Source organism: Dama dama, chromosome 19 (assembly GCF_033118175.1).
Source record: "Dama dama isolate Ldn47 chromosome 19, ASM3311817v1, whole genome shotgun sequence".
Lineage (NCBI taxonomy): Eukaryota > Metazoa > Chordata > Mammalia > Artiodactyla > Cervidae > Dama > Dama dama.
In genome coordinates this window covers 67,659,946-67,684,247 of record NC_083699.1, presented here as the reverse complement: position 1 = coordinate 67,684,247, position 24,302 = coordinate 67,659,946, and the positions used below count along the sequence as shown (strand labels likewise).

Genomic DNA, 24,302 nt, shown 5'->3' with positions numbered 1-24,302 from the left:
ACATCAACTGGCTTAAAACTATAGGAACGTGGTTCCTTGTAGTTCTGGGGGCTGGAAGTCTGAAATCTAGCTGTCAGGAGGACTGAGCTCCCTCTGGGACTCTGGACAGAATCCTTCCTTTCCTGTCCCATCTTCTGGGGGTGGGTGGCATTCCTCAGGGTTCCTTACAGCTGCACCCTTCTAATCTCTACCCCCATCCTTACATGGCCTTCTCCCTGCATCCTCACATCATCTTCCCTCTGTGTCTGTCTGGGTCCAGATGCCCTCTTCAGATAAGGGCAGCAGTCATTCTATCAGGCCCACCCTTGTGACCTCATCCTAACTTGATCAAACCTGAAAATACTCTATTTCCAAATCAGGTCACATTCCAAGGCACTGGAAGTTAGGATGTCAATGTATTTTTTTTTGGTAGGGGCACAATTCAACCCATAATAAATGCTTATCTCTTGAATGTAGGGCTCTCTCCCCAATGCCTGAAGAAATATGAAAAGAAGAGCTGCAGTTTTTGGAAGCATTACCATATCCCAAGCACTGTTTATACACGTCACACATGCATCTTATTTAATCCATACTACCATCTTTATTTTGATGGCACAGAAACTAAGGCTCAGTAAGATTAAATGACTTTCCAGAGCTAGAAAAGGCGCCGTTTAGAACTCAACTGTATGATCCTTGATAAAGGATTTTAACCCTATGCTCTATAGGACACAGTGAACTGCCTGGTAGGGATCCCATCGGTATCTTAAGTACAGGATGAATCAAACGAACATCATGTGTGCATGCTCAGTTGCTCAGTCATGTCCAACTCGGTGCAACCTCATGGACTAGAGCCCTCCAGGCTCCTCTGTCCATGGGATTTTCCAGGCAAGAAACCTGGAATGGGTTGCCATTTCCTTCTTCTGGGGATGTTCCCAACCTAGGGATCGAACCCATGTCTCCAGCATTGGCAGACAGATTCTTTACCAGCAGCACCACCTGGGAAGCCCAAAGGAGCATCATCTACCTTAAATTTTTTTTCTACATTTACGAACTTCCACCCAGCTATTTTTGCTAAATCAAAGCTATTTTTAATTAGATTCTTCCCTTGGTTTAAAAAAAAAAAACATAAATCATTATCATCATGGAAATGTAAAGGTTAAGAGCTGAGCAACATCATAGACAATCTTGAACATCAACTTTACTCCACGACTTACTACTTACATATTTGAAAAGGCCGTTTCAGAATCTACAACAATTTAACAAATTTACTCCATCATTCTACTTTCTTGGGTTCTTCCTAGACACTTCTGATCATGTATTAACAGCATACGAATAAGAGCTCAGTCTCTGGATTCAGACAGAACTGGGTCAGAATTCTGGCTTTCCACATCATTGGCTGGGACATCTTGGGCAACCATCTTACTTCCCTAGTTTGAGTTTCTGTATCTGTATAGTGCGAATAACAAATAGTTTCTACACCATAGGATTTTTGTGGAATTTAGATAAGATTGTTGCTATTCAGTTGCTCAGTCGTGTCTGACTCTTAGCAACCCCATGGACTGCAGCACGCCAGGCTTCCCTATCTTTTACCATCTTTCCTGTCATCTTCACCATTAAATAAAACCTCTTCAACAAACAGCACGGCCAAGTGGCTGACAACACTGTGTCCTCAGCAGACGGGCGCCATTTCTGTTTTTATTATTTCAGCCACGTAGAACCCAATGACAGTTGCCTCAATTCAGCTCCCAGTTTAAACATATATTAACTGGGACCTTAGGATTTAAGTTTTAGTTGGTTGGGTTGTTCAGTTGCCTGACTTAGCATAAAAAATTGTAACCAGAAGCTTATAGAAACACATTCCATAATGCAGACATAATGGGAGAGATCTCTGGGAGTGTTTGGAGGCATGACAAAGTAAAGCAGAGAAATGTGTAGTTTATTGGAAACAAATGTATGGTTACCAAATGGGAGAGGGAAAGGGAGGACAAATTAGTGGTGTGGGATTAGCACATACAAACTTTTATGTACAAGTAGATAAGCAACAAGGATATATGTGTGGCATAGGGAATAACACTCATTATCTTATAATAATCTAATCATGGAGCACAACCTGTAAAAATACTGAGCCACTATGCTGTATACCTAAACTAGCACAATATTGTAAACTGATGAGGAGAAAATGGAAGTATTAGTCACTTAGTCGTGCCTGACTCTTTGCAACCCCATGGGCTGTAGCCCACCAGGCTCCTCTGTCCATGGGATTTCCCAGGCGAGAATACTGGAGTGGGTTGCCGTTTCCTTCTCCAGGGGATCTTACCGACTCTGGGATTGAACACAGATCTCCCTCAAGAAAGGCAGATTCCTCACTGTCTGAGCCACCATGGAGGTCCCTGTAATACTTTAATTTTAAGAAAGAAATGCTTCACCAGCAGATACTTAATCACTGAGTACAGGCCTGAGGATTGGCTCTGGTCTCACCATCCGTACATGTATCCTCGGGAAAGTTCTTTCATTTCCCCAGGGCCCAATTTTCTCACGTTTAAGAGTTTTGTGGGACTTCCTTCATGGCTCAGTGGTAAAGAATCCGCCTGCCAAGGCAGGAGACACAGGTTTGGTCCCTGGTCCTGGAATGTTCCACAGGCCGCAGAGCAACCAAGCCCATGGGCCACGTGGAATATTCCACAGGCCGCAGAGCAACTGAGCCCGTGGGCCACGTGGAATATTCCACATGCCACAGAGCAACTGAACCCAAGTGCTACAACTACAGAGACCTGTGTGCCTAGAGTCTGCGCTCTGCAAACAGAAGCCACTCCAATGAGAAGCCCACATACTGAAACTACAGAGTAGCCCCTGCTTGCCACAACTAGAGAAAGCCCCCACGCTACATCGAAGACCCAGCACAGGCAAAAATAGATAAATAAATACATTTTTTTCTTTTTTTTTTTAAATAAATACATTTTTAAAGGATTTAATGATAGGGCTTCCCTTGTGGCTCAGCTGGTAAAGAATCTGCCTGGAATGCAGGAGACCCCAGGTTGATTCCCCAGTTGGGAAGATCCGCTGGAGAAGGGACAGGCTACCCGCCCCAGGATTCTTGGGCTTCCCTGGTGCCTCAGCTGGTAAAGAATCTGCCCGCAATGCAGGAGACATGAATTCAATCCCTGGGTTGAGAAGATCCCCTGGAGAAGGGAAAGGCTACCCATTTCCGTATTCTGGCCTGGAGAATTCCACGGACTGCATAGTCCACAGGGTCACAAAGAGTCAGACACGACTGAGCGACTTTCACTTTCAGTGATAGTTAAGAGTGTGTGTCCACTTGACTGGATTGTGGGATGTCTAGATATTTCATTAAACATTATTTCTGGGCCAATCTGCAAGGGTGCTCCCAAAAGATGCTGGCCTTTGCACTGTGCGACTGAGTAAAGGCCAGGAAAGGGTGAGAGAAAGAGAGAGAGACTGGTTCTGCTTCTTTGAAGAACCCTGACTCATAAACAGCTGAATGAAGATCAGCAAGAATCTTGCAAATGCATCCCCGGTGGTCCTCTGATTCCAACTAACTAAAGCCGGATTCCACTAACTCGACTGATGCATGCTTAGTGACTTCTGCACACAGGCCACGAGTTTGCTGCTTTTTCTGGTGGTGAAGAACGCAAAAGACATTATCACCAACTCACGATGCTCTCAATCTAATAGAACACACAGGCTTATAAATAACCACCTTTAAAAAGATTGTTGTTGTTCAGTTGCTAAGTCGTGTCTGACCCCATGGACTGTAGCACACCAGGCTTCCCTGTCCTTCACTATTTCCCGGAGTTTGTTCAAACTCATGCCCACTGAGTCAGTGATGCCATCCAAGTATCTCGTCCTCTGTTGTCCCCTTCTCCTGCCTTCAATCTTTCCCAACATCAGGGCGTTTTCCAATGAGCCGGCTCTTTGTATTAGGTGGCTAAAGTATTGGAGCTTCAGCTTCAGCATCAGCCCTTCCAATGAATATTCAGACTCGGTTTCCTTTAGGATGGACTGGTTTGATCTTGCAGTCCAAGGGACTCTCAAGAGTCTCCTCCAACACCAGTTTGAAAGCATTAATTCTTCAGCACTCAGCCTTCTTTATGGTCCAGCTCTCACACCTCTACATGACTACTGGCAAAACCATACTTTTGACTATATGGACCTTTGTTGGCAAAGTGATGTCTCTTCTTTTTAATACTGTTTAGGTTTGTCATAGATTTTCTTCCAAGGAGCAAGCATCTTTTAATTTCATGGCTGAGTACACTGTAATAAAACATTGGCCATTTAGACTTGGAGAGTATTTTCTTCCATTGCTTGTTATTCATCTACTTTCAACCTGAGTTTGGAGATGTCATCTTTAGAAAAGGTCTTGTGCAGGCCATAGGAACTTTCTGCCACTTTGAGAAATCAAAATCCTACTTTCTAAGAAACCAAACCAGCAAAGACTCACACTGGGCGTATGCTTTCTGTCTGCACTGAGCTATTGGCTAATATAACTCACACTGTCCATAGTGGATGTCACAAGGAAGGTGCTCACGCCTGAGTTAAGCCCAAATATAATGTCCAGAGATTCTGCACCAGGAAGAACATTCCCTTCCCTGTGAAATTTATTTCTGAAAAAAGACATTATTTCCCCTATGGATCTTTTTATGTTAGCCACCAGGAAGCTCAATGCCATTCTAGAAACTAAGCCACAGCATCTTGGCCAAGCTTGTGGCCAAAAGAGCTACATTATTCCTTCATGTGACCTTGGTTTTCCATTAATATTCATAATTGCCTTAGTTGTGGCTGTTGAGTTGCTAAGTCGTGCCCAGCTCTTTTGCAACTCCATGGACTGTAGCCTGCCAGGATCCTCTGTCCATGGGATTCTCCAGGCCAAAATACTGGAGTGGGTTGCCATTTCCTTCCTCCTCCAGGAGATCTTCCCAACCCAGGGACTGAACCCAAGTCTTCTGCATTGGCAGGTGGATTCTCTACCAAACGGAGCCACCTGAGAAGCCCGACTGCCTCAGTATCAATCCCCAATTTCTAACTGATTAGTAGTTTGGCTCCCGTGACGATCACTAGTTTAGTCCGCAAGGTATCTCAAATCCTTCATGGAATTAAACACTATATCTAGCATGAAAATGAAAGTGAAAGTTGAGTCGCTCAATTGTGTCCGACTCTTTGCGACCCCATGGACTGTAGCCCACCAGGCTCCTCCGCCCATGAGATTCTCCAGGCAAGAATACTGGAGTGGGTTGCCATTTCCTTCTCCAGGGGATCTTCCTGATTCAGGGATCAAACCCAGGTCTCCCGCATTGCAGGCAGACGCTTTAACCTCTGAGCCACCAGTGAAGCATAGACTATAATATGAAACCACATAAAGAGTGATGGAGGAATTGCTTAGACGTCATCAGGGAAGCAATGAAGGTGCCTAAAGATCCGGGGTGGTTTCTTAGAGAGGTTGGATTTAAAAGGTGCCTGGAAAAGCGAGAAGGACTTGTTAGCAGGGGAACGGAAGGACATTCCATCGGAGGGAAGCGCCTGGCAGAGGACACAGGGGACAACGCAGCACAGGAGTAGGAAGATGTGACTGGGGCCAGGACAGGGCAGAGGAAGACGGCGGAGGCGGCAGGGGGTTCAGAAACCCCATCAGGAGGGGATAAAGGAAGCTGCTCTTCCCGAGTCATGCTTACGGTCATCTTGTTCCCCAGCTATTTGGAAACACGTGTCTGAATCACTCATCTGAGCTCTTAATCATGCTCTCCCCGTCACGAATGACTTAACTTTATGCGGCCGGGTCTTATCTGCTTCTCACAGGCTTCGGTCATTTCCTCTGTGACTAGTACAAGAGGATACCTCACATGTTGAGTAGAAGTCACCCCGCAAGGAAGACCTGAGTACGACCCGAGAGGAGAAGCTCCAGCCACATGTGTCTGGGGACCAAGGACTGGGGCTTTAAATCTCCTAAGAGCTTTTATTCTCCGTGACTGGAATATTCCAAGTGCTCAGCGAATGAATAAATGAATGAATACAGAGAGTGAGCTTTGTTAAAAGGTGAATAACTCAGCTCGGTGCTCTGTGATGACCTACAGGGGTGGGATGGGGTGGGATGGGGTGGTGGGGAGGCTTCAGACAGAGGGGACTATATGCATACATACAGCTGATTCAAACTGTTGTAGAGCGGAAGCTGACACAATATTGTTAAGCAATTATACGCCAATTAAAAATGAAATTTTAAAAAGCAAACAGGGGAAACAAAGACGCATGTGGCACCTATTTCTGAGAACTTCTGACCCCCATGAGCATTTGTGCCCAAGGTGAATATTTAGACAATGAAAACAGAAGTGTTTGAAAAGCCCCATGCCTCAGCACCCATTTTGGGGAATAAAAACAAAGAAAAGGAAGAAATCCTCTCAAAATGATGTAAGCTGCTGAAACCAGAGGTTCTGTTGCATTTTGCAATTTTGAAGAAAAGTGGGTGAAGACCGTGCCTTCCTCTTTGCCAGTGCGCTGGGTTATTAGCACGTCGCCAAGGACACGGTCAAGACCTACACGGTGACTGCGGAAGGCCACCCGGCACCGTATCCCTGTGATGCTGAGGCGTCATCAGGCAGCACAAAACCTGTGTTCCCTGTAACATACTAGTTCCACTGTGCGAGAAGGACCCATTGCTTCTAAACATCCATCTGGGTTCACAGCCCTGGGGCAGCAGAACTGGAAACACCCAGAAGTCTGACTCCTGGGCTGTCCCCGAGTCGTCTATGCCGCTGACGGGAACACAGTGAATGCAGGCAAGCACCGGTTGACCTGCTTGGTCTGAACAGCGCTCAGGGCTGTCACCAATGAACAGGGCCGCAGGGCTTCCTCCTCAGCTCTCTCATCACACTTTGTGCCTTGAGTGGCCCTGGATTTCCCAGTGAATGCCCTGACACAAGACCTTTACAGGCTTTATCATGTCAGCCAATGACACGTACCAGCCACAGCTCCCGAAACACGTCTGGAGGCAAAAGCTTTAGGACAGTTCTTTCTTTTGCCAACTCCCTTTCCCAAATGATGTCTTTATTTCAAATAATGGAAGTGTATTAAAGCAGCATTTATTTGTGTGTGTGTGTGTGCTGAGTCACTCAGTCGTGTCAACTCATTGTGACCCCATGGACTGTAGCCCTCCAGGCTCCTCTGTCCATGGAATTCTCCAGGCAAGAGTACTGCAGTGGGTGGCCATGTCCTCCTCCAGGAGATCTCCCCAAACCAGGGATCGAACCTGTGTCTCCTGCATTGGCAGGTGGATTACCATTACACCACCTGGGAAGCTCAACATTTATTTAGTATCTTCTATCTAGTCTGCTGCTGCTAAGACACTTCAGTCGTGTCTGACTCTGTGAGACCCCATAGACAGCAGCCCACCAGGCTCCCCGATCCCTGGGATTCTCCAGGCAAGAACACTGGAGTGGGTTGCCATTTCCTTCTCCAATGCATGAAAGTGAAAAGTGAAAGTGAAGTCACTCAGTCGTGTCTGACTCTTAGAGACCCCATGGACTGCAGCCTACCAGGCTCCTCCATCCATGGGATTTTCCAAGCAAGAGTACTTCTATCTAGTCTAGAGCTCTTCAAACCCTACAATGCATGAACATCACCCAAAATATGTGCTAACAATGTAGAATCCTCCACTCCATACTTGGATTCAGAAAATGTGGAGGTGGGCACTTTTACATCCTAAATCTTCCAGGTGACCCCGATGCAGGTGGTTCTGATCATACTCGGAAAAACATCTCCCAGTCAACCTCCAAATTAAACTGAGCCAACAAGAGCTCAGCTGGGCCCTCTGAACTGAACTGAACTGGGCCCTCTGTCTGCGGTTCATCTTATTAATAGTGACATCACTGAATGATACTTTGACCTGCAACCATGAACATAAGAAACAGCCCAAGCCTATGAGGTGCATACCTAGATATACAGCTATTCACACCACATAAGACAGATAATAGGTAGACAGATGATGGATAAATACACAGATGGGAAGACAGATAGATACCTATGGCAGAGAGATAGATGATGAACAAATGAGAGGCAGATAGATAGATAAATAGGGAACTGGAAAGATAGATACAGATGACAGACAGACAGATGATAAATGAGAGGTAGATAGACAAAGATTTATAGACAGATGGAAAGACAGACACAGATGACAGATGATAGATACAGAAAGAGCACAGAAAGTAGACAGAAAGAGCACATGTGATGTATTGTCTAATCTCTACACCTTGAGAAGGAGAGGCCTAGCCAGTGGCGTTACGAGGACAACAGGTAGAAGTCAGGGCTTCCCAGGGTGTCTGGTGGCCCTACTGACTGAGTGCTTTCATGTGACATCCCTGTTACCTTCCAACGACAAACCAAGAAACATATTTTTTTTACAGACTCAAAGAGCTGGACCATCTTTCCCACATGTTTTCTTTTAATCCTGGGGACACTGAGGCATGTACTGATTAAGCCATCGCCTTCACATAGCCTGCTGACACCTTGGACCCAATAAAACCCACTGTTTGCAACTATGCAGGATATAAAGTTTGTGTTAATACATACATATGTGCTAAGTCGCTTCAGTTGTGTTCAATTCTTTGCAACCCCATGCACTTAAGCCCCCCAGGCTCCTGTGTCCATGGGATTCTCCAGGCAAGAATACTGGAGTGGGTTGCCATTTCCTTCTCCAAATATATATATCAACATACAAACCTCACCCCTGGTTTCACTGCCTGTTAAGTTCTTACTTTAGCCCATGTTCTCAATCCATTTACTTTTAAAACAGATTCTATCTTTTTCTTATTTATATTTGTGTGATCATTCTTAAATCCATTCTGAAACAAGGAAACAGTGTAAATATATTCAATGAAGGTCTTTTTATTCATTAGAGATATTTGAGGAGTTTTTATAAAGCTCCTGAGTTAGACACATGTGTGCGTGTGCATGCGTGTGTGCTGAGTTGCTTCAGTCATGTCCGACTCTGTGCAACCCTATAGATGCAATCTGCCAGGCTCCTCTGTCCATGGGATTCTCCAGATAAGAATACTAGAGTGGGTTGCCATGCCCTCCTCCAAGGGATCTTCCCGACCCAGGGATCGAACTCAAGTCTCTTATGTCTAACCTGCATTGGCAGATGGGTTCTTCACCACCAGCGCCAGCTGGGAAACCTGAGTTAGAGACAGTGAGTCTCAAAACCAGGGACTTTAGAAGTGAGGAATCCAGGCCAGGAGTCCAAAAGACCAGTCTTTTCCTGTGTCTTCTCCTGTCTACACACCAGTCTCCTTGCTCAGTGCTTCTCAGGACCATTTTCAGGTCTAGGACACGAAGGGTGGTATGCAGCTGATTGATAGTGCAAGTGCTTAGGAATAAATAACGGATTTGGGGGGTGGGGCTGTCTTTCTGATTTGCATTTAGAAGAGCCAATCAATGTGCTTAAATAGAAGGAACTATATGAACCAGTCGTAACCAGGTTTGGAGAATTCTGCTAAGTGTGCAGAACTCTCTACACCCAAAATGTGCCCTAGTGAGGTGCCTGGATCTCAGAGTTGGGGCCGAAGGTATGGAGGGGGCAGCTGATACAGCCGCGCCCGGGTCCTGCTGTCTTTACACTGGGGTTTTTCAGGATTGTGCAATATAGCTGTGTGTCTGTGTGTTCATCTGTGTGTCTGTGTGTGAGCACACATACCTGAGGCTTGACCAATAACTGCAAGACTCACAACTTGCAACACCAGCCACAGTGAGCTCTCTTACAAACCTGGTTAACTGAATAACTGCCCTCGCCTCGGCGTGAAGCAACCAAACGAGGGGACAGCTGAAAGAGGGCTTTCTTCAGGGGATGAAACAGCCTTTACACAAAAGCTTAATATGAGCCAATCTGTGCAACCAGGCTTCCAGCCGACCAGCTGACATTTAATGAGGACCTACTACACAGAGACAGCATTTTGCCAACAAAGGTCCGTCTAGTCAAGGCTATGGTTTTTCCAGTGGTCATGTATGGATGTAAGAGTTGGACTATAAAGAAAGCTGAGCGCCGAAGGATTGGTGCTTTTGAACTGTGGAGTTGGAGAAGACTCTTGAGAGTCCCTTGGACTGCAAGGAGAACAAACCAGTCCATCCTAAAGGAAATCAACTCTGAATACTCATTGGAAGGACTGATGCTGAAGTTGAAGCTCCAATACTTTGGCCACCTGATGCAAAGAGCCAACTCGTTGGAAAAGACCCTGATGCTGGGAAAGATTGAAGGCAGGAGGAGAGGGGAGTGACAGAGGATGAGATAGGTAGCATCACCGACTCAATGGATATAAATATGAGCAAACTCCAGGAGATGGTGAAGGACAGGGAAGCCTGGCAGGCTGCACTCCATGGGGTTGCAAAGAGCTGGACATGACTTAGCGACTGAACAACAACTACACAAATCACAAAGGGTGGATGTCCTGACTTGATTAAATTGCTTCTTTGCCTCTTTCCCATGAAAATGGCTCTCCTGTTTTCTAAACAGTTTATTTAACATAGGAAGCAAGTTTGGCCCTACTAGAAATGATACTGACAACATCAAAGCCTGCGTCTGGCATGACAGAAATAGGACCCCGTCAGATGAAAGGATGTCACGGCACCAGGCTTAGCTCCTGGGTCTGTGATTCCATGCAGATCTCAGATAAGTACCTTCAATGTACTTCAAGCCTTTCCTCAGAATGAGTCTCTCATCTTAGAGAACTAAAGGCTTTGTTTCACCTAAACTGAGGAAATTACATTCTCAAGGAGAAAGGCAAAGGGTGAGATGGGCTTGGGCAGACATCCCCTGGGTTTCGTCTCATCCCATTCCGCTCCAGCCAGTGTCCAAGGCAACAACACCCCTGCCCGAACCGCCCCTCCCCAGGCACACAGCTGCTCTCAACCCCTTCAGGTACCACGCATCCAGGATGGGCCCCTTAGACATTCGCCTTTCCACACTTTTTTCCCACTCAACCAGAAACGCCTCCAGTTCTAAGTCATAGCAACAAGTGGTGGTTCTCAGGAATGTAGCTTAGTTGCCATGATCAAACCAAAGGCATGCCTTCGGCATAAATGTCCACTTCCTTTTTGGAAACATCAAAAGCAGCTTTGTCCTTCTCATGAGGCACACACGAGACTCACTCCACTGTCCCCTATAAAGGCCTTATTCGTGCTTCAAGATCAGGGATGGATGAGTCCTTTCCTACCTCACTGCTTCCAACAAGCTTCATGCAGTTTGCTGAAAGCTACACAGCGACCATCCTGAAGAGAAACCCAGTCCGTGAGCCGAGTCAGGTGTTTTGCACTCTGAACTTTCTTGCTTGGAAGGCGGTGGAAACAGAAGCCCACTGGAGGTGGTCTGGTGCAGACTTAGGGCTGGGGGTGGGAATCATGCCATGGAGGGGATTTGATCTCGTTGGTCATCACACCTCACAAAGGTGAACTCCCGGTGGCACTAGTGGTAAAGAACCTGCCTGCCAACGCAGAAGACGTAAGAGACGTGGGTTCGATGCCTGGGTCAGGAAGATCCGCTGGAGAAGGAAATGGCAACCCACTCCAGTGTTCCTGCCTGGAGAATCCCATGGACAGAGGAGCCTGGTGGGCCACAGTCCTTGGGGTCACACAGAGTCCGACACGACTGAGTGACTAACACGTTCACTTTCAAACTGGCAGTGGAGACGGTCCCCTTGACTTCTCCTGGCCCCTGACCCAACTGCCAGAGGAGAACTATCAACTAGAAGGACCAGTCTCAATTCTGGAGGGAAACTGTGTAACTGCTGCACTATACGGAGCAGCTTTTAGCATAAGGGGGCCCCTGGGGCCCTGTTAGTACTTCCCACTCAGTGGTCCAGAATGATGGAAAGCTGAAGCAACCCAGTAAATACAAGATCATGGAAAGACTAATATCCTACAGATGTCGAGATTCAGGTCACCCTACCAGGGAAACAGGGCTTCCCTGGTGGCCCAGTGGTAAAGAATCTGCCTGCAATGCAGGAGACACAGGAGACTTGGTTCAATCCCTGGGCGGGCAAGATCCCCTGGAGGACAGCATGACAACCCATCCAGTTATTCCTGCCTGGAGAACTCCACAGACAGGGGAGCCTGGCGGGCTACAGTCCACGGGGTCGCAACGAGTCAGACACGACTAAAGTGACTGAACATGCACACACCACCTCCGGGGCAAGGGAGAATCAAGCCTGCACCAGTTTCACCCATGCTCATCTCTTACAACTCCAGCAATAAGCAGAGTCCTGGGCAGGACCACCCAGGGGTCAGGCACTCTTTCGTCCATTCTTCCCTCAGTTAATATTCGCTGAGGACCTAGGGGACTCCAGGCACTGAACTTGGCCACACAGGACTTTTGTGGGTCTTACAGTCCACTGAAGGAGGAAGATAAGAAGAGAACTTCCACATAAAAGTCCACTGCAGTGACAGAGGGGAATACATGCAATAAAAGAAAGTCAGACAGGCAGGGGTTAGGGTCACTGGGTGGAGTAGCGGAGGCACACCTCTGGATGCGGTGGCTAGAGAACCCCGATGAAGGGCAGAACTCCCTGGAACCAAGGGTTTCCGGATACAGAGACAGCAAGTTCAGTCCCAGAGGCAGAAGGCGAGGGGCCCAGATGGCCGCAGCGGGTGATGGAGGGAGCGCCCAGGGGCTACGGGAAGGGGCTTGAGAATGAAGGAGTCAGGGAAGTTTGTCTGAGTTCTAACTCACGCTAAGTTGCTAAGAAGTGTCCAACTCTGTGCCACCCCATGGCCTGTAGCCCACCAGGCTCTTCTGTCCAGGGGATTTCCCAGGCAAGAGTACTGGAGTGGGTTGCCATTTCCTTCTCCAGGGGATCTTCCCAACCCAGGGATCAAACTCACATCTCCTGCATTGGCAGGTGGGTTCTTTACGAGTGTGCCACCTGGGAAGTTCTCACTCGCCTCTTACTAACTGCAGGCCGACCTCTCCGAGCGTCATTGTCCTCATCAGGGCACTCGTGACAAACCACGCTAAGTATTGCTTGAGGGTTCATGACACCAAAAATTCAGTGTATGCGCATCGCTCACTGAAAACCTCAGTCAGGACCCGCCAGGGGTCACCACTGCTATTGTTGTGGTGGGTATTTTTGGTTTTATGTAGCACATTTCCTCCTAGGAGTTTTAAGGCATCCTTCCTATTACCTTTAGTTTTGCTAAATAAATAAATCCCTGGCATGGTTCTCAAATCCAGAGTTATTGTTTTGGATTATGTTTAGAATTATTTCTGGTAAAGAATGACTCAGGCTCTTGGAGTCTGTTTCATAAGCCAGTGAGGATTGGAATTTTGAGTTCTGACAACCAACAACACAGGGCTCCCAATTTTAAATTATGCCAGGTAAGGAAAAAACGTTAAGCCTACCTTCTATTATAAGTAGCACTTCATAAAAGGAAGGATATTTAACACCAAATAAGCTCAGAGAAAAGGCAAGTCCTCCTTGGAAAGGTCACTCTGCATCGATTCTCTCTCTCTCTCACACACACACACACACACACACACACACACACACACACGTGCATGCACATAGCAGTGAACATTTCACCACGGTGGACGAGTATCTGCTGGTCCATCTGCAACCACCAGTGCAGGCAGCTGAGGGTGACCAATGCCAAGGGCAGGAAGAGAGAGCTGAGCGGAGCCTGAGGAAGGCCCGGGCCGCTGGCCGAGCATCTGACCTGCGGGGACGATGACGCGGCGCTCATTGGTGGTCATGTTTGGGGGTGGCATGTGCTTCTCCTCCATGTAGCTGCTGTAGTTCATCCCGACGGTGTCCGGGCTGCCCACCATCTTCCCGCCTTTGGCCATGCTGCACTCATCAGGGGAGTTCCTGGAGGAGAAGAAGACACAGCCTTCCATTACTGCGGCCCCCTAGAGCCTGCCTCCCTGCCTGTCCGTGATGCACAGAGAGAAGCCAGGAAGGGAAAGCTGGAGGGGAGGGAGAGGGGAGGAGGCGGACACTGTGGAAAGACAACGCAGTCATCTGTGATGAGCTGAGTGACCATGCCTCCTCCAGGTTCACATATGGAAGCCCCAGTCCCAACGTGAAGGCATTTGGAGGCGGGGCCTTTGGAAGAGAATGAAGTTAACATGAGGTCACGAGGCTGAGGCCCTTATGACGGGATTAGTGCCCTTAAAGAAGAGGAAGAGACCAGACTTTTCTCTTTCTCTCTCTCTGCCACTGAGCTTACAGTGAGAAGGTAGCCATCCCCAGCCAAGGACAGAGCTCTCACCAGACACCCACCACCAACCAGCCCAGCATCTTGGTCGTGGACTTCAGTCTCTAGAACCATGAGAAAAAAATCCCTGCTGTTTAATTCCTGCCCTGGCCCATGGCATTTTGTGACAGGAGCCTTATGAGACTAAGACGGTGCCCGTGCTCGCCGGAAGCAGAGCACAGGCACATGGGAAGCAGAGCTGCCGCCTGGTTTCCATCCCTCCAGCCAGCTTCTGCAACTGTCGTGTCAAAGCCCCATCTGTGACAGCTGATTGGAAACACGTGCAGGGAACACTGAATGGGCACTTGTTCTCCCCGTGTGACTGCAAACAGGCCACGCACCCAGATGGTGAGAGGCGACACTCTGCCAGGTTTATTCCAGAGTGACACACCTCTTCAGAACCTCAGAAGGAAACCTTTGTGTTCACTTTCAAATCCCTGCAGCCAATCCTTAGACATGGAGTTTTAAGGCTCCCAGTGCTCCTGGCTTAGGTGTGGGCAGGAAGGGCAGAAAGGGGAGCAGGACTGGCCCCCCAGAAGCAGCAGGATAGGGGACCCCAGCAGCCCTGGAAGACTGGGGTCAGGGAGTGAAACCAGCTATGTGCCAGGGGTCAGCTGCTGGGCCGTGGGGAACAGCTCAGAGGGTCACTGTTAGTTAAGGCATCCATGGACACTTGGATAAAGACAAACTTACCTTTCTGGAAAAAGAGAAAAAAAAAAAAAAGAATATCTGTTTCTTAAGTAAGATCTAAAAGTTACTGGGGGAGAAGGCACTGGCAACCCACTCCAGTACTCTTGCCTGGAAAATCCCATTGATGGAGGAGCCTAGGAGGCTGCAGTCCATGGGGTCGCTCAGAGTCGGACACGACTGAAGCGACTTAGCAGCAGCAGCAGCAAAGGTTACCGGATGTGATGAAATTGCTGTTGTTCAGTCGTCAAGTCATGTCCAACTCTCCGAGACCCCATGGACTGCAGGACGCCAGGTTTCTCTGTCCCTCACCATCTCCAGGAGTTTGCCCAAGTTTGTGTCCATTGAATCAGTGACGCCATCCAACCGTTTTATCCTCTGTCACCCTCTTCTCCTTCTGCCCTCAATCATTCCCATACGTAATAGGTAAACTCCAAACAGAAACTCTAGCTTGAGCAAGAAACAGAAGAACGTGTGAATGCCTCCTTAGATGGTTAAGCCAGAGATCACTAACACAAGATGCCTGTAGCTCTAGAATCCCGAGAGTTGAGTTATATCATCTGAGGCAGATTTCTGAAAATGTCCTCGTAAGCGTTACCCAACACAGGATTTTTTGTACTCTTGGCAATCTATGCAACCTACTGGATTTTAGATTTCCATCCCAATGTCTGAGGCCCTGATGGCTGTGGGCTCCACCCCAGTGGGTCTTCCTTTGTCTCTTCCACACCATGTCAGCTGGAACTCTGCAGCCAGTCTGCAGAATCTTGGAACTAGAGGCCTGGCGTGGATGCGGCCTTCAAGTCTAAGGAGGCGTCAAAGCAGAAGGGCACTCTCTGGGTGGGGCCGGACTGAGATGCGATGGAGAAGGTCATTCTGGACCCAAGAGTTGTGCCAGGGGTGTGGACAGGAAGGACGGACCACAGGCCCTGGAAAGAGTTCATTCAGCATCTGGGAACTTTGAAGCTACAGATTCATTCTCAGCATCCTTTGCACAGGTCTGGTGCTGATGGAGGGAGCTCAGGGCTAATGATGAGGATGGAGCAAGTAGGTCTGTGGACAGAGGTCATCATTGGGGTCGCCCAGACGGAGCCCGTACCGTGGGCCGGGAAATACATAACCCGGCTTCATGGCATCCGCACAGCTGTACTAACATGAAGGAAATTCAAAAATAATAGCGGTCAGAGTTCCCATGGTGTGAACCCTCTATATTTCTGATGCTGCCTACACATGCATTATTTCCTCTTGATGCTATTTTTCCTGGCTTCCAACATTTATCTCTAAAAGACCCATCCTAATATCACAACACTGGATGTCTTCACTTGAGACTTAAGTTTCCTATCCCCTTGGAAAATTCCATCCGTTGAGTCGAGTGTGTGTGTTTTGGTCTATTTGTCTCAAGGAGAGAAGTTACTAGGGAAGAAAATTAGAGGAGTTTGGTTCTTTAGGAAAAAAGACTTTAGATGCTACGTAGGTGATGACTGCTACTCTAGGATGAGCGCTGTTCAGATCCAGTCATTCACTCCTCATTTAGATCATTTTTTTAATTCAGTGCTCGCTGTATACCAGGCACTACAAAATTCTTTCTTCTCCAGCAAGGCAGTTAACCACCTAAAAAGTGAAAGGTCAAGGAGATGTACAGAATTACAGGAAGAAGGGTCACTGGGGATTATGGACCCTTCAGACGAACTCTGTCATTTTCTTACAATCCTACTGTCCAACTTCCATCTCTGAGGACTAAGCTCTAGGAACAGACCATGTCAGTTTTCCCATGGCATTAAAACAGATCCCTCATCAAATCCGGAGATACAATGAGCTATTAAACTGCGTTCTGTGTACTCCAATATACACTAGGGCAGACAAACATGGTTTGACTCCACTTACATGAGATACCGAGAATAGTCAAGTCCATAGAGTCAGAAAGTACAGTGATCGATGCCAGGGGTGCAGGGTGAGGAAAGGAGAGTTAGTGTTTAGTGGGGACAGAGTTTCAGTTTAGGAAAGTGAGCAGCTGGGGAGATGGATGATGGTGAGAGATGGACAACGCCATGACTGTACTTAGGGCCATTGAACCATACAGTCAGAAGTGGTTTAAATAGTATGCTTTATATTATGTGATTCTTACCACAATAAACATCATTAAAAAAATAAAAATAAATTGCATTTTATTAGGACTTTACAAAAATATGTGTATGTATTTAAAACAGGAGTAATCTTCAATAAGGTTAGTTTATGTCTTCACCTTATAACCATAAGACATAATTCACTTTATTAAGATTTTCCAGCCAGCTTTCAGCATTAGAAAAAAAAAAAAAACCAGCAACATGAAATGCTATTTTCAAAAGTTGTTCATTCAGGACATTTTTTTTTTTTAATGTTTTTTCCCCCACCGTATTTTGTTTTAGCATCAGAGGAAGACAGAAGGGGACCGTGTTTATGTTCATTTCAAATAGTTTCTGTAATAACTCTAAGGGAACTCCAACCTCAGTGCGGGAAGCGCGTCACCCCAGTAGGGCCACTGACATACAGAACTCAAGCCGGGTGTTCAAGTAACACTGATTAAAGTGGCCTCAGCTGTTCCATTCTCCTTGTTCAGCCTTTCCCCACTAAGTATTCTCCTGGAAATTTTAACAGCAAAGTAGCAGCATATATACATGTCATCACGTTCTGAGAGCTTAACTGCTATCAGTCCTCACGACAGCCTGGCATCAGCTCCATTTCTCAGCGGTGTAAACTGAGAACACCAGAGAGAAGTTGCTTGCTCTGGGTCTGAGTCGGGAGGAGGCAGAACTGAGGCTTGAGGCTGGGCAGCTTCCACTCACTGTCTGCGCTTCCAGATGTCCCCCCCCAGCCAAATTCAGATGGCTGGGATGACGGCCTTGTAAGCGGTGAAACAGATCTTCATTTCAGGAAGGCATCAAGAATGCCCAGCCCCCACGTAACTCTGGTTTAAGCTCTGCGCTGCATTACCCAGCTGTGCTAAGAAAAGATCCACATGGGAACCTGTCCATGCTTACTGTGCTGTTGAGCTCCACCTTCAGCGTGCTAAGGTGACTTCTTAGAAGTCACAGGAAGAAACTTCCCACAGACAGCTTGGTATTCCACCTGCACTAAGCCTAAAACAGAGGATCCCATGTTTTCTACTCTAACAAGGTAAGGATTTGGGCATTCTTGCTTTGAAATGCACATAGTAAAGAGCATCCCATTAAATATGATATTCTTAATACTCACCTATGTGCTCTTTAACAGTCCCTATGAAAGTTTTAAGACATTTTTTAGATGTGCTCTAAATGGGTAATCAACTGGTGAATATAAAATTTCTTATTATTTGAGGCATGAATTTCTTAATCGCATATAAGCCGGGTTCAAGATATTTCTCTCAAAGACTCTATCTTTCAAGGGCATGGAAAAGCTATTATGCAAGTCAAACCACAATGAGGTATCACCTCACACCTGCCAAGATGGCTATGATAAAGACAAAAAGCAAAAGTTAACAAGTGCTGGAGAGGATGCAGAGAAACTGGAACCCTTGCATACTCTTGATGGGAATGCAAAATGGTACAGCTGCACTGGAAAATGGTATGGTGGACCCTTGAAACATGTTTGAAAAAGAACAACTATATGATCCAACAATCCCACTTATGCATATTTATCTGAAAGAATTAAAATCAGGATCTCCAAGAGACATGAGCACTTCCATGTTCACTATGTACTATTCACAATAGTGAAGGTGCGGACCTAAATGTCCACGGATGGATAAGTAGATAAAGAAAATGGGGTACATGCACACAACAGAATATTATTCTCCTTAAAAATAAAGAAATCAGAAATAGATTATAGCATGGATGAATCTCAAGGACATTATATTAATACTAAGTGGAAAAAGTCAGTCTCAGAAAGACAAATACTGCATGATTCCGCCTTATATGGGCTATTTTAAAAAGTCAGATTCAGAAAAAGAGTGAAGTGTTGGTTGCCAGCAGCTGGAGGAGGGAAAAGATGGGGAGTTATTAATCAATAAACATAAAGTTGCAGTCAAGTAGAATGAGAAAGCTCTGGGTATCGGCTGTACAACCTTGTACCTCTGCTCAACAGTAACGGACACTTAAAAATTTGTTTACAGACATCCTTAGCAATCAGTGGTTAAGATGTCACCTTCCCATATAGGATCCAATCCCTGGTCAGGGAACATGCTTTGTGGTAAAAAAACCAAAACAGAAAACAGAAACAGCATTGTAACAGGTTAAAGGCAGGCTTAAAAATTGGCCACATAAAAAAATCTTAAAAATTTTTAAAGCTGGATCTCATGTTAAGTATTCTTACTACAATAAAGTACATTAAAAAAAAATCATTGTGTCTTAACCATTTTCTAGAGTTCACATTTTCAGGTCTGAGTTCTATTTATAACCACAGCCCCACACAACACGCAGCAGCAGGGAGGAGAGAGGAGGCAGGAAGACAGCTGGTTGCCCCCACTCGCAGCAGGAGAAATCCCACATGGGCTTGGGGGTCACCCTGACAGGGGGAGGCAGGTTCAGACTGAAGAGTGCCAGGAAGGCAGTGGACAACATCTGAGGGGCCAAAAAGTTGGGTGTATCACTCCCCCAAGTCCCTTGAGACATCCTGGGGGCCAATTTTAGGAGTTTAATCTCTACAGCAATCTCACAGACTTCCATGTCACTTGGGCATAACTGCGGCCAATCTGGAAGTCAAAGTGTTAATGGCTCCATCATGTTCAACTCCTTGTGACCCCATGGTCTGTCCATGGGATTCTCCAGGCCAGAATACTGGAGCGGGTTGCCATTCCCTTCTCCAGGGGATCTTCCTGACCCAGGGATCGAACCCAGGTCTCCTGCACTGCAGGCAGATTCCTTACCATCTGAGCTACCAGGGAAGCTCACTCTAGGAAATATAGAAATAATGTAGAAAGATCCTTGAACCTTCATGATGAACAAGATGGAGTGCTGGTGCCCTTCTTCTGATAACTAGGAACACATGGCCGGCTAAAATGTCCAGAGTCTCAATTAAGATGAGTTGAGATCATGAGCACTGACTTCCTAAAACACACCATTATTATGAATTAATGGTGAAAGAACATGGCAAAGAATATCAAATAAATGAGAAAGTTTACTCAACTTAAATTAAGTTGAAACTCAGACACACTAAACAAACAAGATTGGGTTCTTGAAGCTCCAATACTTTGGCCACCTGATGCAAAGAGCTGACTCACTGGAAAAGACCCTGATGTTGGGAAAGATTGAAGGCAGGAGGAGAAGTGGGCAACAGAGGATGAGACGGTTGAATGGCATCACTGACTCAGCTGACATGAGTTTGGGTAAGCTCCGGGAGTTGGTGAAGGACAGGGAGGCCTGGCATGCTGCAGTCCATGGGGTCGCAAAGAGTTGGGCACTACTTAGCAACTGAACAATAACAATATGGTTCTGATGAGTAGTCAAGAGGGACTCTTCAGAAGCTACTTGGAAGAACAAATGTTTAGCTCCTGTTAACATTTTTCTAAGGAGAAGATTCCATTATTTTCATCTGCAACTCCAGAGTGATATTTATGTGTATGTGTGGTGCCTCTGAGTATATTTTATTTTCCTGCTCGTCTTCAAACTATGTGACATTTGAGGTAGATTGCAAAAATGCGCACAGGACAAAAATAACATAAATGATCAAAGGAATGGAAGTGAATGTTATATAAGGGCAGAAAAGCAATTAATCAAGAGATAAAATCAGCACATTGAGTAAGCTTACTATTTATAGTTGCTCAAGGTAGCACATCAATTTATCTCTGAACTTTCTACTCGCCAAAGCAAAAAAGGAAGTATATCCTGTGACCATTCAAGATGTCAAAAAAAAAAAAAAAATACACATGAACCAAGTTATTCAGCAGAAGAGAAGCTTTTCCTGAGCTGAAGCTTGAGAGAAGTTTCTCCTGTGGCTTCTCCTTCAGAGAACTGGGTGGTGAAGCAAGCAGAACCCTTCCCACCGCCCCCACAGAACTGAGGACATTCCCCGTGTAGAGCAGGTGCTCGGAGCACTCAGCTCTCAGCTGCCTCAGGTACAGGAGTGCCGGGGCTGTGTGTCCTCAGCCAGTGCGCCACACTTCCTGTCTCTTGACACTGCTTTTGTTATAATTTATTTATGTACTTTCCATAGCACTTTGATTGGAGATACATGCCTCCTATGTTCACTGCAGCACTATTTATAATAGCCAGGACATGGAAGCAACCTAAATGTCCATCAACAGAAGAACAGATAAAGAAGATGTGGTCCATATATATATATATATACAATGGAATATTGCTCAGCTCTTTTTAGGGAACAAAAGGGTGCCATTTGCAGATGCAAATGGACATAGAGACTGTCTACAGAGTGAGGTTTAAGTACAAAATGGTACAGATGAACCTAGTGGCATTGTTTTGGAAAGAATCAGAAAAATGAGTGCAAGAATATAAGACATGAATGATTAAAAAATGAAAAGATATTGAGAGTCGGAATGCTATATACATATATTCCAGTTTCCACAATCTTCTAATTTCTATGTTTTATTTTCAATTTTTTTTATTATGTATTTATGGCTGCACTGGGTCTTTGCTGCTGTATGCTGACTTTCTCTAGTTGCTGCAAGCGGGAGCTACTCTCCAGATGTGGTGTGCAGGCTTCTCACTGTGGAGGCTTCTCTTCTTGCAGAGCACACGCTCTGGAGTGTGGGCTTCTACCTTGAGGTGCATGGGCTTAACTGTCCAGCAGCATGTGGAATTCTCCCAGACTAGGGATCAAACCCATGTCACCTGTACCAGCAGGCAGATTCTTAACCACTGGACCACCAGGGAAGTCCTAACTTAGATGTTTCAAATCCAAATTTGCCTCTGGGAAATTGATCTAATGCATGGTGGTTGAATAAACATTTACAGATCTTATCTGGTTCATCTATCCCATACTGGACTGCTTACTTATGCTAGAGAGGGCTCCAAACTCTTATGTATTCATGTTATAGTAAATACAGGGGTGAAATATGCAAAATGGTGCCTAACACACAACAAATGTTATGTGTTAGCTGTTGCTATTTATCTCACCCCCAAGGTCAAACACCAATAGGCAGCAGCAATGATACAGGCAATGTGCAGAGACTTGGGGGGCAGGTTGTGTCTAAGCTCATACGACCAGCAGGGGAGGGGCTGGGATTTGAACTTAGACAGTTAGGGTCCTGAATCCAAGGACTTGACCACCACACTACAGGACCTCCCCTGGTAATTCCACATGAGTGGTCTCTTTCCCAGACATAACACATCATGGGATGGACCCTCAGAAGACTCAGCTTCATCACTGGTGGGTATTTTCTGAAGCATGTCCTGAAGTCAGTCAAGGAGAAGGCGATGAGAGCTGAACAGGGGCAGCCCCGTGCAGATGAAGGCAGAGCCTCCTGGGAGATGCTAAGTGTGGCAGGGTTTATTTGGACAGAGATACGAATCGTGATGTCTGGTTTATTAAAAAAAAAAAAAGTTGACCTCCTCGATTTATAGTTGAATGCTGTTTGTTCCTCCCCCAAACCTCCTAGAGGCACTCAGCAGGGTGCAAGCTCTGCAGAGATGGAGCGTGAACATTGCTGAGTGTGAGGAAGTCAGGTAAAAGTTTCTGGACTCAGAAAGCAGAGCAGGAGGGACTGTGACCCAGATTGTGGGTCTAAGAAGACAGGCCTGAGGACCAGGGCAGAACCTGGACCATTAGGAAAGTAGGCAATGTCATTGTTTTAAGATGAAGTGGACAGGGAAGGGACTTCTCTGGGTCCAGTGGCTAGGACTCCACATTCCCAATGCAGGGGGCCCGAGTCAGGGAACTAGAGCCCATATGCTTCAACTAAGAGTTTACATGCTGCAATTAAACATCCCACATGTTAAAACGAAGACTCCATGCAGCCAAATAAATAAATAAAATAATACTTTCTAAAAAAGACTAAAACGAGCTCTGTCCAAGAAAAAAACGTTTTTTTCACTGTTTCCATACATAATCTCTTCTTTTTGAAAAGGGTTTATCACACCTATAGGGCTTCCCAGGTGGTTCTAGTGGCAAAGGACCCGCCTTTCAAGGCAGGAAACGTGAGAGACACAGGTTCGATCCCTAGGTCGGGAAGATCCCCTGGAGGAAGGCATGGCAACCCACTCCAGTACTCTTGCCTGGAGACCTTCATGGACAGAGGAGGCTGGTGGGCTACCATCCATGGGGTCACAAAGAATAGGACACAACTGAGTGACTTAGCACACACACACACGCATCATGTCTATAAGCATGTACCGTGAAATTAAAATGAGAGCTTTGGTTTCTGAAACACAAAATAAAACTTGGCATCTGACATTGGTTTTCTTGAATCAGAACCTCCTTACAGTGGGGCAGATTCCATCATGGAAAGAGCCCTTGCTGAAACTGCACAGACGCGGTCCTCAGTTTGAAAAGAACGTGCGGTGCCCTTGTTGAGTGTGAAGGGACCTCGTTTATGCGAGAAGGTCCCTGAATGCAGCCCCAAGCCACAGCCTCGAGCTCACCAGCCACGTTAAAACTGGGATCCACCCTCACGTCACAACACTGGGGGGGGGGGCGCCTCAGGCTTGAGAGAAAGCCCCCGAGGTAGGTTGAAATTGAAGTTGGGTGATGGATGTAACTTCTTCCAGTGGGTGGAGGCAAACCCGTCAACCTTCTCAAAATCTACCCACTTTTCAGGGCCCACCCTGCTTCCTGTTCTGGAGTTTGTCTTGCACTTGGAGACGGCTGTCCCCTGCCTTACGTGTTCTCCATCACATCCTGCTAGAATACTTCTGTTCACATCCGAAATGCATATTTTAAAAAATCTTTTATTGGAGTAGAGATGATGTACAGTATTGTGTTAGTTTCAGGAGGATAGTAAAGTGAATCAGTTATGCATACACATATAACCACTCTGTTTTAGATTCTATTCCCATATTGGTTATTACAGAGTATTGAGTAGAGCTTCTGGTACTATACAATAGGTCTTTGTTAGTTACCTATTTTATATATGGTAGATGGGGAAAAGTGGAAACAGTGACAGATTTCATTTTCTTGGGTTCCAAAATCACTGTAGATGGTGACTGCAGTCATGAAATTAAAAGACACTCACTCCTTGAAAGAAAAGCTATGACAAACCTAGACAGTGTATTATAATGCAAGGACTTCACTTTGCCAACAAAGGTCCGTATTGTCAAAGCTATGGTTTTGCCAGTAGTCATGTATGGATGTGAGAGTTGGACCATACAGAAGGCTGAGCACCAAAGAGTTGATGCTTTCAAATGGTGGTGCTGGAGAAGACTCTTGAGAGTCCCTTGGACTGCAAGGAGATCAAACCAGTCAACCCTGCAGGAAATCAGCCCTGGATGTTC

At 46.2% G+C, this 24,302-nt stretch overlaps 1 protein-coding gene across 5 annotated transcripts in view; it reads right to left on the bottom strand.

The window, feature by feature from the left end:
* Positions 1-24,302, bottom strand: part of ERG (ETS transcription factor ERG) — a 236,656-nt gene that overhangs the window by 35,834 nt on the left and 176,520 nt on the right. For all 5 annotated transcript variants that reach the window (XM_061167307.1, XM_061167302.1, XM_061167305.1 and 2 more), the window contains one exon: positions 13,684-13,835. In XM_061167307.1, the coding sequence (XP_061023290.1) occupies positions 13,684-13,835 (152 nt within the window). The remainder of the gene's footprint in view (positions 1-13,683; positions 13,836-24,302) is intronic.